Below are 14,767 nucleotides of genomic sequence, written 5' to 3'. Positions count from 1 at the left end.
ACCAGCCCCCCCCCCCCCCCCCCCCCCCCCCCCCCCCCCCCCCCCCCCCCCCCCCGCCTCCCCCCCCCCCCCGCCCCCCCCCCCCCCCCCCCCCCCCGGTTCTCAGCCTGCTCAGCACGGTGGGGGGAGCTCTAACCGGGTTAAACGAGCATCAGCCTCGCTGGCCTCTCTCCAAATGAACGAGCTCACCTGAATGTGCCCCCCAGCGCTGCCCAGCACTCCTACACTTCCACGGACCCGGCCCCTCCTCCCAGGACAGGGCTCAGCAAACCCTGTCTATAAAGGACCAGAAAGACGCTGCTTGAGGCTGTGTGGGCCTCACAGGCTCTGTCACAACTACTCACTCTGCACCAAGACAATATGCAAATGATCCGAGCGGCTGTGTACCGATAACTGTTTTTACAAAGCGGGCGGCGGGCCAGGTTGGCCGCGGCTATAACTGGCCAGCCCGGCCCTAGATCCCAGCTGCCCCATATTAACAGAACACCCCCCCCCAGTCGGAGAGCCGCCGGCGGAAAACCCTTCCCAGGCTCTGGAAAGCCGGGCACGGCCACGTGGTCGATGCGGCTCCCCCTGGCAGGAGCGGCCCCTGCGGCCCCCGCGCTGGACAGGCATGCCGTCGGGGCAGGGGCCGGGACGGCTACCTCACAGCACGAGGCGGAGGCCGCACCGTGAGGACGGCAGAACAGCAAGACAGGACCCAGGCCCCCCCCCACCGGCCAGCGCCCCCCCACGGCTGCCGACCCAGATGTTCACGTGAGACCCAGAAACGCGCTCACATGGAAGCCAGTAGCTGGGGGGTCTTTCCAGCAGCTAAACTCGCCCGGGCTCCCCGACGACTCCGCAGACTCCCTTTCATGCTTTCTGCGCAGCGTCCCCAACACCTTCCCCCACCCCAACTCTCAGAGGATGCCTGTGCTTGAACGAATCTCGAAGTAGAGAGCAGAAACCTGCCACAGGCCTCTGCCACGTCGTGTGGCTTCCCGGCGGCTGACCCGGCCGAGCAGCTGCCCGAGGCGGGCCCCCACCCCCGCCCCAGCGCCCCTGACTCCAGGGCATCCCTCGGCGACGGTCTCCTGTACGTCCTCTCTACTAGCTCACTTCCACCGGCAGACGAAGAAGCTCTAACTTCTCTCGCCTCAAAAGTTTGCAGGAACCGCCCGTCCTCTGAAGACACGTGGCTGGCCTGCTTACACCCAAAACACACCTCGAGGGCACCCCTCCCCTAACGGAGTATGAAATCCTAAGGCTTGTCCCTAGGATGGCACGGCGACACCGCAGACACCGTCGCAGACGCCCCGCACAGATTAGCCTCCGGCTAGAGAGGGGCTACCTGAGGAGCCCCCCGTGCGCCTGCCATCGCCGCTGCCGAGACAGGTGCTATTCTCACGGACTCGAAACTTCCGCTCCCCAGCCTCCCTCTGCCGAGGGCGGAGCGCCAGGAGGCTCGCAGGAGCGGCCGTGCTGGAGTCACAGGCTGGAACCCCGCTACCCCAGGGAAACCGAAGGGCCTGTCCGGAAAGGACTTACAGGCGACATCTTCCGGATCAGATCATGCGCCACCACCAGCAGGTCCCGGTCCTTCGTCACTTTCCTGCGGAACTCCGCCACGTCGCCCGGGTGCAGCACCTCCAGCTGCTCGGCAGCCTCGATGACCGCCTCGATGCAGCTCCTCCAGGAGCAGAGGGCGGGGATCCCCGGGGCCACGGCGGCGCTGACGCCCGTCCCGATGACCAGCAGCAGCTCCTGCGGCTGCTTCCGGATGAGGCTCTTCAGAAACTTCCTACTTGAAACAACGGACGGGGAGACCAGAGGTCAACACGGAAAGAGTCGCAGCCACAAGGGAAAGCGGTGTCTAGGAATATCTGTGAAGTGTGAGGCCGCGCACGGCCCCACGCCCTTGCCCTGCCCCGCACCACCGGATGATAAAGTCTGCGCGCTACTCTCTTCCGCGGATTTCTTTGACGTGTTCCATCCTCATTCCATGAAGGACCTGGGGACAGCTGTGTCTTACTCATCTTGAGGCCCCCGTGGTGTTAGGCACCTGTTTAAGTGATATGTATGGGAACAAAAAGCTAGCAATTTTAATTCCTTTGAAGCTGCCAAGAGCCTGTAAATACCAAGCATGATGACAAAATGATCCCTGCTTGCAGTGACAGGTAAGAAAATTCCTGGCCAAAGCTGGCTTTCTGCTCCCGAGCTAACACCTCCTTATCCAGCATCGCTTCCAACAAGAACCACCCGCGGTCCACGGAGGGTCAGAGGGCGCTCTCCAGGGACCCCTGGCATGCCTCGTCTCCGACGTGAGTCTGGGACCACGTGTCGCTTGGAGACCAGGTTACCATCGCCTCCTGGGGCAGAGAGAAAGCAGCCTTCTGGAACATTTCTTACACTGAAGCGAAGGCTGGCTGCACAACCCCCGAGCCTCCTTCCTGACACAAGGTTCTCCTTCCACGTTTACCTGGAAACATAAACGCTGACTACAAGTAACACCTAAAGAGACGCGTGACAGAGGCCGTCTACCTGCGTGGACGTGCAGCTGACTTTATTTACCTGGATTTTTGTTCACTTCTATTTGTTGTCTTTTCCACTGGATCCATCTGTAAATCCTAAAGAGAAAAATTAGTCAGAAGGGACTTCCATTTCCCAGATAAAGGTTATTTTTAGTACTGTGGAGGGGAGTGCAAGCTGGAAGTAAATCAAAGGTCGTGGGTCTTTATTTAAATTAGAATACCTAAAAAATGTACTAGACAAAACACACACTTCCAGAATGTTTCCTGAGCCACAGTTCCCACCAACCAGGCCAGGCAAAGCCTCAGATGCAGATTCTCTGGAGCTCTGCTGCGGACAGAAAAGGGACGAAAGGGGCCGCACCGCGCACCCCACCCAGACGGTGCAGGGGGTTCCGTGGTGGGTGTCCCCTTGCCACCCCCTTTACGACCGTACTCCAGAAGGGTTTCCAGTGCTCACGAACACAAACGACTTATCACAGAAGGAAGGGCAGGTGGCCCAACGGAACGGAGCGGGAAGTGGTTTCTCAGGGGGCGTCCGCGTGCCCCTAGGGGTGCACGTCCCAGCACAGATGGAGCCCCGCCCCACGCAGCAAGTGTTCCTGGGAACCAGCCCCCTCGGCCACGCTGCAATCCAGTCCGAAGAAATATAAGTAAAAGGTCAATTCTTAGCTGATGTAAAACAAGAATCTTAAACCAGCTACGTCTCTGCTGCCAAACTATGTCCACAGTCTACAGATTTCGCAGAATCGTTCCCCCAATTCCAGAATATTTACCGTAGACAAGGAAATGTACAGAAACATCACGCTGAAAAGCCCATACCCCTACTACCTAGGAGCGAGAACTGTGACAGCATTTGTATATGGCCTCTGGACGGTTTACAGGTGTCCCATCATTTGAGTCCAAAGGTCATGGCCCACTTTTTTCCATGCGTTATAATAAAAGCATTTTCCTGACAACCATCTTTGTGCACAAAGATTTTTTCTCTATTTTGGAATTATTATTTTCTAGGAGAGATTTCCGAGAAGTAGAATTGCTGAGTTAAAGAATATTGTAAAATGTTTCAGCACATGCTGGCGGACTACCTTTCAGGAAAGTGGTCAGCAGAATATGTGGGTGCCCTGACTGAAAACCACCTTTCCACACGTGCAGTCTTGTTTTTTTTTAAATCTCAGAATGAGGTCACCAAAAATAATTTCCCAGGGTAGGGAGACAAGGCTTCATCACCCTATGGCATCGTTAGATTTCAGGGCTAAGTGGGACCCTAAGAGCATCCCGACAAGGTACACAGAACCGTGTAGACGCCTGGATGCCTCCTCCCGCCCCACCCTGCCCTGCCCTACCCCACCCCAGGGAAAGGGTTCAGAGCTTCCAGCAAACTCCCAATGGCGTCTGTGACCTTTCCCCAAACATTAAGAAATCTCAGACCGCAGGCAGGAAAAATGCTGCTCCCAGATGCTTGTCATCTGTCCAAAGGGAAAGGCTGGCAAACTTAGGCCCGCTTCTCTGCCTTCATTCCATCCTCCTTCCCGCTACAAAGTTACCATCACAGGCACCAGGGTCAAATCTTTTTTTTTTTTAACCCACTAGATATTTTCTTAAGAAAATAACAAATATTGGGGTTTTCCACTACATTAAGAAACCCTGGATGCCAGCCCTGAGATTTCAATGGCTGACCTACCTATTCACCAATCCTCGGTGTTAACAACTATAAAATACGAATTCTTACTAACTGACCAAGTTCTGAAAATTCGAGAATCTCTCCTGTGAAAGGTGCTCTGGAAGCTCGATTTGCTGAGTCAGACGGCTCAGGCTCCGACCTGCCAAAGAAGCAGCTGTCTTAACCTCCCGCTTCAGGATGGAACTTGAAACTCACCCTCCTCAGCCCGACTGGAGGAGTTAGCAGGAGATGCTTATCAGGTGACTAACCCAACTGCCCCTTCCCCCTGCCCCCAAAGCATGCACATCCCTGTGACATAGTGACTCCTGGGAAGGGGCCTTTTCTCTCCGTCTCCTCTGTATTTTTAACCAGTCACCGGTCAACCAAAGACTTGAGAAACGCCCCAAACAGTTTCCACAGTAAAGACCTTTAAAACCTACCCGTCCTCCTTCCAGTTCTCGCGCACCTTTGTGCCTGCGGCGTCCTACGCACGACTGCCGTACACACTGGAAGCCTAAACACTGCATTTAACGTCTGCAAAAGGGATGAACAATTCGAGCTTCTGTGGGCTAGACTTCACTCCAAAATTATGTGATCCCCGAGTTTTCCGAAAGAACTTATCTCTGTAAGTCCGAACACTTACAAACAGGTCCCAGCTGGCCCTCCCGTGCCGTCTGGTAAATGCTCAAACCTCTTTCTCTGCTGAGAAAGCAGCTCCAACAGAATCCCAGGCTCCTCCCTCAACAGGCAGATGCGACTCTAGACTTTCGCGCCGCTGGGCACCTCTCAGGATCAGAGCCGCCCACGGGGACGTGGCCGGTGATGTGCAAACTGCACACACGCTGGGATGAGCCGCCCGCCGCCCATATTCAGGCATCCACGGCTCGATCCGACACTGCACGCTGGAGACACGACCTCACTTCCTGCTCTGTCGGCAGAGTTCACAGCAGAGCCAAATCTCCCCAGAACCTACAAAGTACCCCCAAATCGCTCCTTCTGAAACCAAGGGCCAAGGAAGACATTTCCAAAGCAGCGAGTGCCAGACCCTCAACGCTCCGGCAGGACGGCCGGCCTCTGCCAGCCGGCGTCCACACGCAGCACCACTCTGCTAAGCCAATCGGATTCGCGACAACAGCAACAAAGCCTTCAGAGACCTTTTAGAAGCTGCATCTTTTGGTTTCCTTGGTGACCGTGCCGTCACCACAGTTTGCAGGCCCAAAGCCAAGTCATCATAGCAACCCATTTTTTTTTTCAAGGACCTATCAGCATTTTCTGAAAGCAGACTCAGGCCCCAACACAGATCTGTCCTTTTCATCTAAAGCCGTGAATAAAAGTCTTCACAGGATGTTTTCTGCTTCAAATCTGAGATCATGAGTACTTTATGAACTAGCTTCAGAGTAGCCAGAGACTGCCTTATTCTTTGAACCCCCAGCAGCCAGCATGAAATAAGCGCTCATCACACTGAGTCCAACGCAAAAGGGAATCAGCACTGAACACGGCCCTTGTCACTTACAGCTAGCAAAACAAAGCCGGACCCCAACTCCCTAGCCGCGCTGTGCCCGACCGCTCCTGACCTTCCCCTGCCATCCTGCCACCTGCTAACCACGCCCGGGCACAGTCCCCGCACTCCTAACTCTGGACCTCATTGTGGGACCTCTTTGGCCAACGAGAGATGGGCAAGCGAGCAAGCATCTGGTAAGTACTCCGACTCTGGAGCCAGCCGTCTTGGCACTCGAGCCCCATAAGGCCCGGTCTCGCCTCCCGGGAAGGTGAACGGCCTCCGGCCTCCAGAGGACAGCTGAGGCACACGGTCAGACACCCCAGCACCCGTCCACCCAACACGTCAGGGGCTGCCTGGGGCTATTCGGTGCCAGTCCAGCAGCCGGATCACAACTGCAGGAGATCCAGGGAGGCCAGCCGAAGACCCGCGGAACCAGGCCGGGACACTGATCCGCAGAACTGACCTCTGTCTGAAACGCTCCCTACCCCACCGTTCGCCGCCGCCAGCAAGAGCACAGGGAGGGAAAAGGAAGACCACAAAGTGTCAAGAGACGGAAAAAGGGATGAAGGAGTGCTCCAATCCAGTTTTGACAGGGAGAGAGAAAAATGTTTGTCAAGAATAATCTTCATTAAATTAGCATAACAAAAAAGTTAAATTGAAACTAATTACTTTCTATTACAAACCACACTTTCACTTCAGGAGCACGAACCACGACTTAGAATCTGTGGGGTCCTTAAAAGTATCCTTAGAAAAACCTCTTCGTTTTTGTCTATACAGGAGCAGCGAGAGAGCACGGAGAGGAGGGCTCTGGAGTTGTGCAGCCTGGTTACGGGGAGAGTGCTGCACCCAGATGCACGCACAAAACACAGTCCTTTCACAGCAGGGGAGGGGACGCTGCCCCATCTGTCCATTTCCGGTTGTTAGCTTTTGCCCCCCGGAGTGGATCCCCAGAGTGATGGCATGAGATGCTCTCAGAACACGTGGAAAAAGTCTGACGTGGTCACTGTGACCGTAAGTGACTGGCAGCAGGGCCCGTCTTGGTAGAACATACTAGCAAGAGCACAGCCTGCTACTGTTACACAGTAACCCACGCGGAGAAATGATGTCTCGATGTGCTGCTCACAGCAGACAGGAGACTCGGACACAGAGCTGACCGTTCAACAGTGCGGAGCAGGGACGGAGGAGAGGCACCCTGCGCGCTTGCAAATCCGCGTCTAACTTCTGACTCTCCAAACACTGAACTACTGACAGCAAGAGCCACAGGGATCACTTTTCACTGCGACACAACGTTTACGGAAGGATGACCCATTCACGGAGGTCAGGGCGCGCGGCTTTAGGCAGATCACAGTCCTCGGACCCGCCACACAACGGAAGGTGGCTGCGAACTACGGCCAGCCGGACGGGACTACCGCAGTTAGCTGCGTCCCCTCCCGTGTTAGCACGGCGTCTCTACGTTGGTTCACATTTTCTCTCCACGGACAACGGACAACGTCGTGTACAGCCTAAATCTTCATGAATGTTAACTTTTTTATAACAGGTTTGTGTAGACTTTACGGTAGTAAATGATAAAATAGACTAGAATCTACAAATATGCATTCATGACATACCTTTTTCTGAATTTTTTAGTTCAAGGCTATGCAGCTTGTTTTTTTTTTTTAATTGTCACAAATCTCAAAAAAAAAAATGTCCAATATATTTACTGAAAACAATCTGTGTGTACATGGACCCACACAGTTCAAACCCGTGTTGTTCAAGGGTCAACTGTATTAAGTGTAATCCATGGAACCAGTGTGGTTCCTAAGGACTGGAATGTCCTACAAAGAGGCCCAAACCCAGCTGTTGAATTCTCGCTTCGCCAGGGCGGGCCTGGAAGCCTGGGAAGCAGAAAGCAAGCCCTTCCCAGCGTGGCTCACAGACACTGGTGGATAACACGGTCCTCTCCTCCGACTCTGATGGGATTCTCACACACTGCCTTTGTCACGTAACCTGCCCCCCACACAGACTCGGGCACAGAAGCCGAAATCATGGGCAGCCAGAGCAGGTCTTCAAGGACAACTGACAGCCATACTTCCAACCGCAAATGCACCCTCTGGGAGGCATGACTGTGCTTCTGGCGAGTCGGGCTGGCGGGACTAGCTGGGTTCACCTGGTCTGGAAACAAGGTGCAAAGCACAAGAATCAAGCCCAGAACTGCAGAAGCGAGGCTTAGCCCCGAGACCACAACTGCAACAGAGGCAGCACTGGGGCCAGCACGGGGAAAACCCGAGCTCTGGAGTCAAGAAAACACTGCCCCTTCCCCAGCAGGGACACCTCTCTGAACCGGTTTCCAAACGAGTCAGCTGGGAACTCCACCACCCACACCACCGACTGCTGTGCAAACTTCAGGTCAGTCCGCTATCCCAAAGGGTCTTCAGCTGTAAAACGTTTACCGCTATGAACTACCCGGGGCAGAGCGGACGGCCCTCGGCATCGGGGGCTTCTAGCTGGACCACACGCTCATTTAGCCCCAGTTCTGCTTCGACTTCCTCCCAGCCGTTACTAACAAGGCATCTTACGGACAAACGGTTTTTCAATGTACAGAAAACACAAAACCTTAACTTGAACACACGACGCTTAACCAATCATTTTTTAAGTGCAGTCAAAATAAATTACGACACACACACACACACACAAAGCTTATTTTTAAGTTACGATGTATTCATTTGTTTCTTGAAAGCAGGACGTCCAGAGTCGCTTGGGCATACACCCCAAAGGAAGAAAACAACAAAACCCAGCACTCGTAGAAAACGTGAAAGTCACAGTTTGGTTCCAATGGCAACATTACTTACTGACGTTTTCTGTACCCTTACTAGATTCAGGGGAAAGTACTCGGGCACTTTACATGCATTATCTCACTTAATCCTGTCAAGAACCCTGGGAAGTGGTCATTACTACTGCCCCACATCCGGCCAGGCCGACAGCAAACCCAGCCAGTCACCACCGTATATACAGTTCTGCACACTTTCTCCTGACATGAGTGCAGCTCAGAACAGCAAACAAATACACCTGACATTTTACCAGGAACCCCGCCAACCACTAGCGTTCTCTGTTTTACAGTTTGTCCATCAGATGAGACACGTCAAATTAACTCAAACAGACACGTTACTTAATGATAAGCCAATAATGGTAAGACACACCACCACAAGGGCCAAAGGCAGGCTGAACCACCAGCACTTAGCCATCCAAGAAAAATGAGAGATGTTCTAGAAAGTAAACCCCTAATGAGACATAACATTACAGAATTCTAGAGCTGGAGGGATCCAAATGGTTATGGGATGCCAGATGCCCTAATTTTAGAGAAGTGAAACGGACACTTTCCAAGGTAGTATCTTAGTCCCGGCCCCCCCGAGGAGTTCGGGACAAGCTAGAAACTCACTCCTGGTTCATGGCCCCTAACCTTGCACCATCCTGAGCATTACCTGCTCCCCTGGGAGTCCAAAACTTCATCTGAAGCGCTCATTGCAACTAACGCACCTCTTTTTACCACCAAATCTTCACAAACACCCATGGTGTTTAGCTGACCTACGGTTTCAGCTGCTTTCTTCTTATGCGGCTCACTTTCCGAAATGCGAAGACCGACAGCCGCCGTGAGGCAGGCCTATGAGGCTGCAGGCAAATCACCAGCTCCGAACAGTTCTCCGTTAGGTCTAGACTGGCCCACCATCCCCACGGTCCATGCGGACTTCAGCGGGGACAGACCAGACCCCGAGGGCTGGGCAGGAACCAATGCCTCCTCTGAAAAGGACACCAGCCTCCCGGCAAGGAGAGGCTCCGGGCTCTAGCAGGGTCTCTAGGGAAGGGCCCAGCCTCAGGAGTTAACCAGCCAGCTGCTGGCTGTACTATTTCACACGGGGGTAGGTTACTTACTCTGGGTGTCTACTTCCGTTCTCTGTAAAAAAGGAATCCCATCTCAAGTCTCGTAGGGTTGCTGGAGACATTAAAAGGGTAACATTTAAAAGAACACAGCCTAGAACAGGATGCCTCCCACTACACCCTCTATGTGGCTGGCTGTCCTTCCTGGATTTAATTAGTTAAAATTAAATAAATCATGGGGCGCCTGGGTGGCGCAGTCGTTAAGCGTCTGCCTTCGGCTCAGGGCGTGATCCCGGAATTCCGGGATCGAGCCCCACATCGGGCTCCTCTCCTGGGAGCCTGCTTCTTCCTCTCCCACTCCCCCTGCTTGTGTTCCCTCTCTCGCTGGCTGTCTCTGTCAAATAAATAAATAAAATCTTTAAAAAATAAAAAAATAAAAAAATTAAATTAAATTAAATAAATCTACAAATTCAGTTCTTCAGTGCCACCAGCCTAATTTTAAGCGCCTGATAGCCGCATGGGACTAGTGCCTCGGAGAACACAGATCCAGAACACTTTCACTACCACACAAAATTCCATGCCCTTGGCCACTGACTACATCCTCACTCGTGTGGACTACCGAGAGCCATCCTGCTGCCAGTCCCACACGGTCTCCGCAGGGACATTTCTGACAGGACCCATCTGAACTTGCCTCTCCTTCAGGGACTTCCCATTTCCTTCAGGGCCCCTAAGTCCAACATCCAAACCCTCTATCCTATTCCATCTCCGAGAACCTGCCCCTTCACGCTGCCCCCCGTGCCACGTGTGCATCTCCTGCGTGGACGTGGGGCTCACAGGGACACACAGACATACAGCTACCCTGATGACGCCCTAGGGACCACCCACCCTTTGGGCAAAAGAACAAAACCTCTCCTACAGGGACTAGTAAGTTCCAAAGTCAATTTCCAGGCAGCGAAGTGTAGGCTCCTACAGGAGAGCGCTGAGCAGCAGTCTCTGGGGTCTAAACTTGAGAAGCACAGCCATGCTTCAGGAAGCCACAGTCTCCACGGCCACCATCCCGGTCCAGGACCCCTCTACCTCTCACCCAGCTTCCTCCAGACAACAGCCCCCCCTCCCACCGCCACAGCCAGTGATCGTTCACAAACACGAAACCCGTTTCACTCCCCTCCTTAAACCCCTCCGTGGGCCCCGACTCCGTGCCTGCACCCTGAGCCCCCACCCCCACCCCAACTCCAAGTCCCAAACCCTGCGCTCTGCCAAACTTCCCGATTTCCCCATTTTGGTCCCCCTGGAATCTTCCTCAGTCCCCCGCACTGACCAACTCCTACCTTCCCTCAGCCCTGAGCGAGCTGCATCACCCTCTCCCCAGGAGACAGAAGCAGTAATTCAAGGAAGGACCAAGGGCGTGAGCCTCAGGGAACAAAGCTGGATTCACCCCACTTAAGATTCCCTCTAATACTACCCTGAGGACCTTTTTATTAACGAAGCAATACATCTCCAGCTGTCTCCCAGATGGTTTTCTGCTCCAGGCACACTTGTTTCCAAATCTGCTATGCTTTGTGGCAATACCTCTCTGCCTTTTCTCTCTCTCTCTCTCTCTCTCTCTCTCACACACACACACACCACCTCCCCTCCCTGGCATGACTGTGGCAAACTTCTCAACCTTCAAGATCAGCGCACCTGTTACCCGTCAGCTTTCCTCCCCTTCAAAAAGCCCTCCAGAACACTACCTCCTGGGCGCTGGGCTCCCACCCCAGCTGGGCTCAAGGCCACTACTCGGTTATTATCACCCTGTGACAATTACCTACTTGCTTACCCCTCCCCAGTCCACCCCGCCCGCCTGGGGCCCTGAGAGCAGGGACTCTGTCATCACCAGCTCCAGTGCCAACTCCTGGAAACCACCCGGCATTCAAAAAAAAAAAAAAAAAAAAAAAGATTAGCCCCACGAATGAAAAAATTAAGCCAAGGAGACAACCTCAAAGCCTGATTTGCCCTAACTCCCTCACCTGCACAGTTCTCCCTTCCTCCACGAGGTCAGATTCGTTCTCTAGACTCTTCTGCGGGGCCACTGGAGCCTCAGCAAAGAGCATTAAAAGTTAAACACTGTCCCTGTTCCAGCCTCGATGCAACAGTAAACACAAATGAAAATGTGGGGACCGAGATCACACCCCCTGCTCGGTTACAAACGGTCATCAGGTGACCTATGAGCTGCCCCTACTTCTCTTACATTATCATCAGGAATTTCCACACCCCAGGGAAGACTGTCACAGATGCCCCTCGGGGATCCTGGACCTCAGGTTTGAGAAACCCAGCCTGGAGATGAGCCGAGCGGAGACTGGACGCTCAGAGCAGGTGGTAGAGAGAGGCAGAAGGGAACCCCGGGGTGGGGACGGCGGCCCCGGGCTCTGGGGAAGGGGGGGCTGGGGAGCGAGGGCACCGAGGGCCTGCGCACCGGGACGGGTGACCCGGGACAATCTCGGGGGGGCCTCAGGAGGTCCGGGCGTCTAGGGGAAATCCTAAAGGGTTTCGGGGTTCCGGAGTCTTGGAAGTGGCAGGGGCCAGAGGTGGCCAAGGACTGCGCCAGGGTCTCGGGGACCAGAGGTCCCGAGGGGCATCTCGGGGGCTGGGGGACCCCGGGGAAGGCGGGGAGGGGTCACCGGGACCGAAGGGACTCCTCCCCGCCCGGCCCCCTCACCTGCGGGACCAGCTCCCGTCGCCGCCTCCCGCTCAGCGGTCCACCTCGCCTCCGGGTCTCGGGGCGGCCGCGCGCTCCCCGCGCTGGGCGGGGCCGGCGGAGGGCGGCCTGCGAGCGGAGAGCTGCGCGCGCAGCCGGGGCGGGGGCCGGGGCGGCAGCGGACGCCGCGCAGCCCTCAGCCGCCGCGTTCCCGGGGGCCGGCCGCGGCGCCGCCGCAAAGCCTTCCCCCGCACGCCCGCCGTCGTCGCGCGGAGGTTCCGCCCCGAAACCAACGGCCCCGCGGAGGCCAAGGCCCCGCCCCCCGGCCGCCGACACCGCCCCCTCGGGCTCTCCGGCGCAGACGCGGTGGAGGGCGCGCGGAGAGCGCGCGCCTTCGAACTGGCCGGGCCGCGCGTCCTCGCTTCTCGCGTCTGCAGAATGGGCGCAGGCGCACTTTGCAAGGACGCGGCGAACGTTTCCGTGAGGCCGGAAGCGCCGCTCGGCTGCCGCGCCCGGGGCCGCGTTCGCGCGCGGCTTCGCCGCACCAGCCGTGGGCTGCCCTCTGCGCCCCAAACGCGCGCCTGAAGTTGCCGGTCCTCTCCCCGGCCCCGCGCTCTGCTCTTCAGAGCCCTTCACCCTCCCTGAACCTGGGCGCGCCTGGTGTCCTCTCTCTCCCCGCCCTCCACGTGCGCCTCTGGGTCCCCAGAAGCTCGCACGGAGCCCGGCGGTCGGTGCCCAGGTGTTCGTGCATGCCCAAGTGCCCTCCCCGTGCGCTCCCCTCATCCAGAAATACTCTTCCCCACCGGCTGAGAGTGGCACCGGCTGGGGTTCGGTGCCCTCTGTGCCCCAGGGCCTGCGTCCGTGAGACGGGGGTGCTGGGGCGAACTCAAGGTCGTGCGTGCGTGGACTTGGCACAGGAGCACACAGCTGTCCTATTACTCAGGTGGCCCCCTCCTCCTTTTGTCTGCCCCTGGAAGTCGGCTTCCCTGATTAAGAGCCGAATGGATCAAAAACTACTTCTGCCCAGCCTTCCCGGATCCGCCCTCCCTGCCCTGCCCGACCCAGCCGGAGTTAATGATTATTTCTTCTCGGCATAGTTTCCCCTGCCTGGTTTTAAAATTGTTAACATCCCCCAGCCCGGCCCACCCAGGAAGCTTCTGTGGTTCAGAACACTGGGGGGGACAGTGGCTTGGGAGTAAACAAGGCAGGGGTGGGCTCCCTGTGTGGTGCCGGACACTCACCTGAGTGCTTGGTCGGGCGCCTTCATTCAGCCTTCAGAGCAGCCCCCTTTGGAAAACGCCATCGTGATTATTCCAAGAGGGACGCAGCGTCTCTCAAGTTGTGGAAAATTACTGAGAAGTGGTGCCACCTGGCTGCCTTGAGCATTCTCGGGGTGATAAGGGCCTGGCATGGTGCTGGCGCCCTGGTGTGCATGTCACACGGTGTAGTCGTCTGTGTCCCAGCCTCCTCCTGGCTGGCATGAGCGTGCCTTAGTGTGTGTTGAACAAAGGAGTAAGTATGTGTGTGCATGAAACGACAAGGCTCAGCATACCGAACCCAGGGACCGACTCCATTCATTTCTGTCCTGAAGGTGCTCTCGTGGGCACACAACGGGGGCTGCCTGGTGAAACACTGCAGCGTTTGGAACGGACCTGCCGAGGCGTGCGTGTATTCACTACTGTTTATCGAGCACTTACTATGTGTCACGTTCTAAACCCTTCCCACGCATCTCCATCCTCACAATCACTATACTCAGTAGGTATTATTTCCCCTTAACAGACTGAAAAACAGAGGACTCAGAGTACCCAAGCCAAGCTGCAAAGTGGGTGTCTGCTTGGAATGGCTGCCAGGGGCCGTCTGGCTGCAGAGGGAGCTTGGCGCTGTCAGAAAGGAGAGAAGGCACAGAGTCACAGACAGGGTCCCCAGGACGGGTGAAGCGAAAAGACAGCAGAGACCAGCCAGCAGTCCTTCCATCCTGGAGAAGTTGTTGCTTTATCGTGTGGGAAGACCCACATCAGAGCACAGATACGCTGCTCTGGTCTAAGCCAGACGTCATACGCCAGACGTCATACGTCATACACCCTGGGCCACACCCGCCGTAGATAACATACACTGCCCCTACACACCCTCACCCCGCACATACTCATCTCCCCATGACACATGCACACGTAGACACTCCAATGGAGAAGGAGCTAATTATGCCTTTTGGACACCCCTCCCCCATCCATTTCCTGTAGAAACTCATCCTGCTCCTGCCTGTGGGCAGGCCAGCAGGTAGGGCTGCGAGGCCAGTGCCAGGCAGAGGGGGGGTGTGTATGGCCAGTGGGATGGCTTTGCTGGCAGGAGAAGGGAGGAGGGGAGTTTCTCAAACGCACCCTGGAAAAGTCTCTCTGGCCCTTTCCTGCCTCATACCCACTCAAGCTCATGCCCCAGCTCAGGCCTCCTCGATGCTGACCTGGAAGTGTGCAAGAGCCTGCTCTGGGGTCTCCACGCACCAATCCTTGTCCCCCAGCCCCTGGAAGCTGTGATATGGCCAGGGGGACCAGCATGGCCACTGAACAAATATGTAC

The 14,767-nt window shown here is 55.9% G+C and overlaps 1 protein-coding gene across 6 annotated transcripts in view; it reads right to left on the bottom strand.

Moving 5' to 3' along the window:
* Positions 1-12,338, bottom strand: part of FAM118A (family with sequence similarity 118 member A) — a 24,229-nt gene extending 11,891 nt beyond the window's left edge. For 2 of the 6 annotated variants that reach the window (XM_040637700.1, XM_008702893.2), the window contains exons 1-2: positions 2,554-2,609; positions 1,531-1,786 (exon numbers count right to left, since the gene is read on the bottom strand). In XM_040637700.1, coding sequence (XP_040493634.1) covers positions 1,531-1,786; positions 2,554-2,600 — 303 coding nt within the window. In that variant the 5' untranslated portion in view covers positions 2,601-2,609. Of the gene's footprint in view, positions 1-1,530; positions 1,787-2,553; positions 2,610-4,610; positions 4,718-12,218 lie in introns of those variants that run through there. The other 4 variants (XM_040637701.1, XM_040637702.1, XM_008702894.2 and 1 more) reach the window with 4 other exon arrangements.
* Positions 12,339-14,767: the final 2,429 nt, after the last annotated feature.

Source organism: Ursus maritimus, unplaced genomic scaffold, assembly GCF_017311325.1.
Source record: "Ursus maritimus isolate PB19 unplaced genomic scaffold, ASM1731132v1 scaffold_21, whole genome shotgun sequence".
Taxonomy (NCBI): Eukaryota; Metazoa; Chordata; class Mammalia; order Carnivora; family Ursidae; genus Ursus; species Ursus maritimus.
Note: the sequence above shows the minus strand (reverse complement) of the source record. Positions and strands in the feature narration are given on the sequence as shown.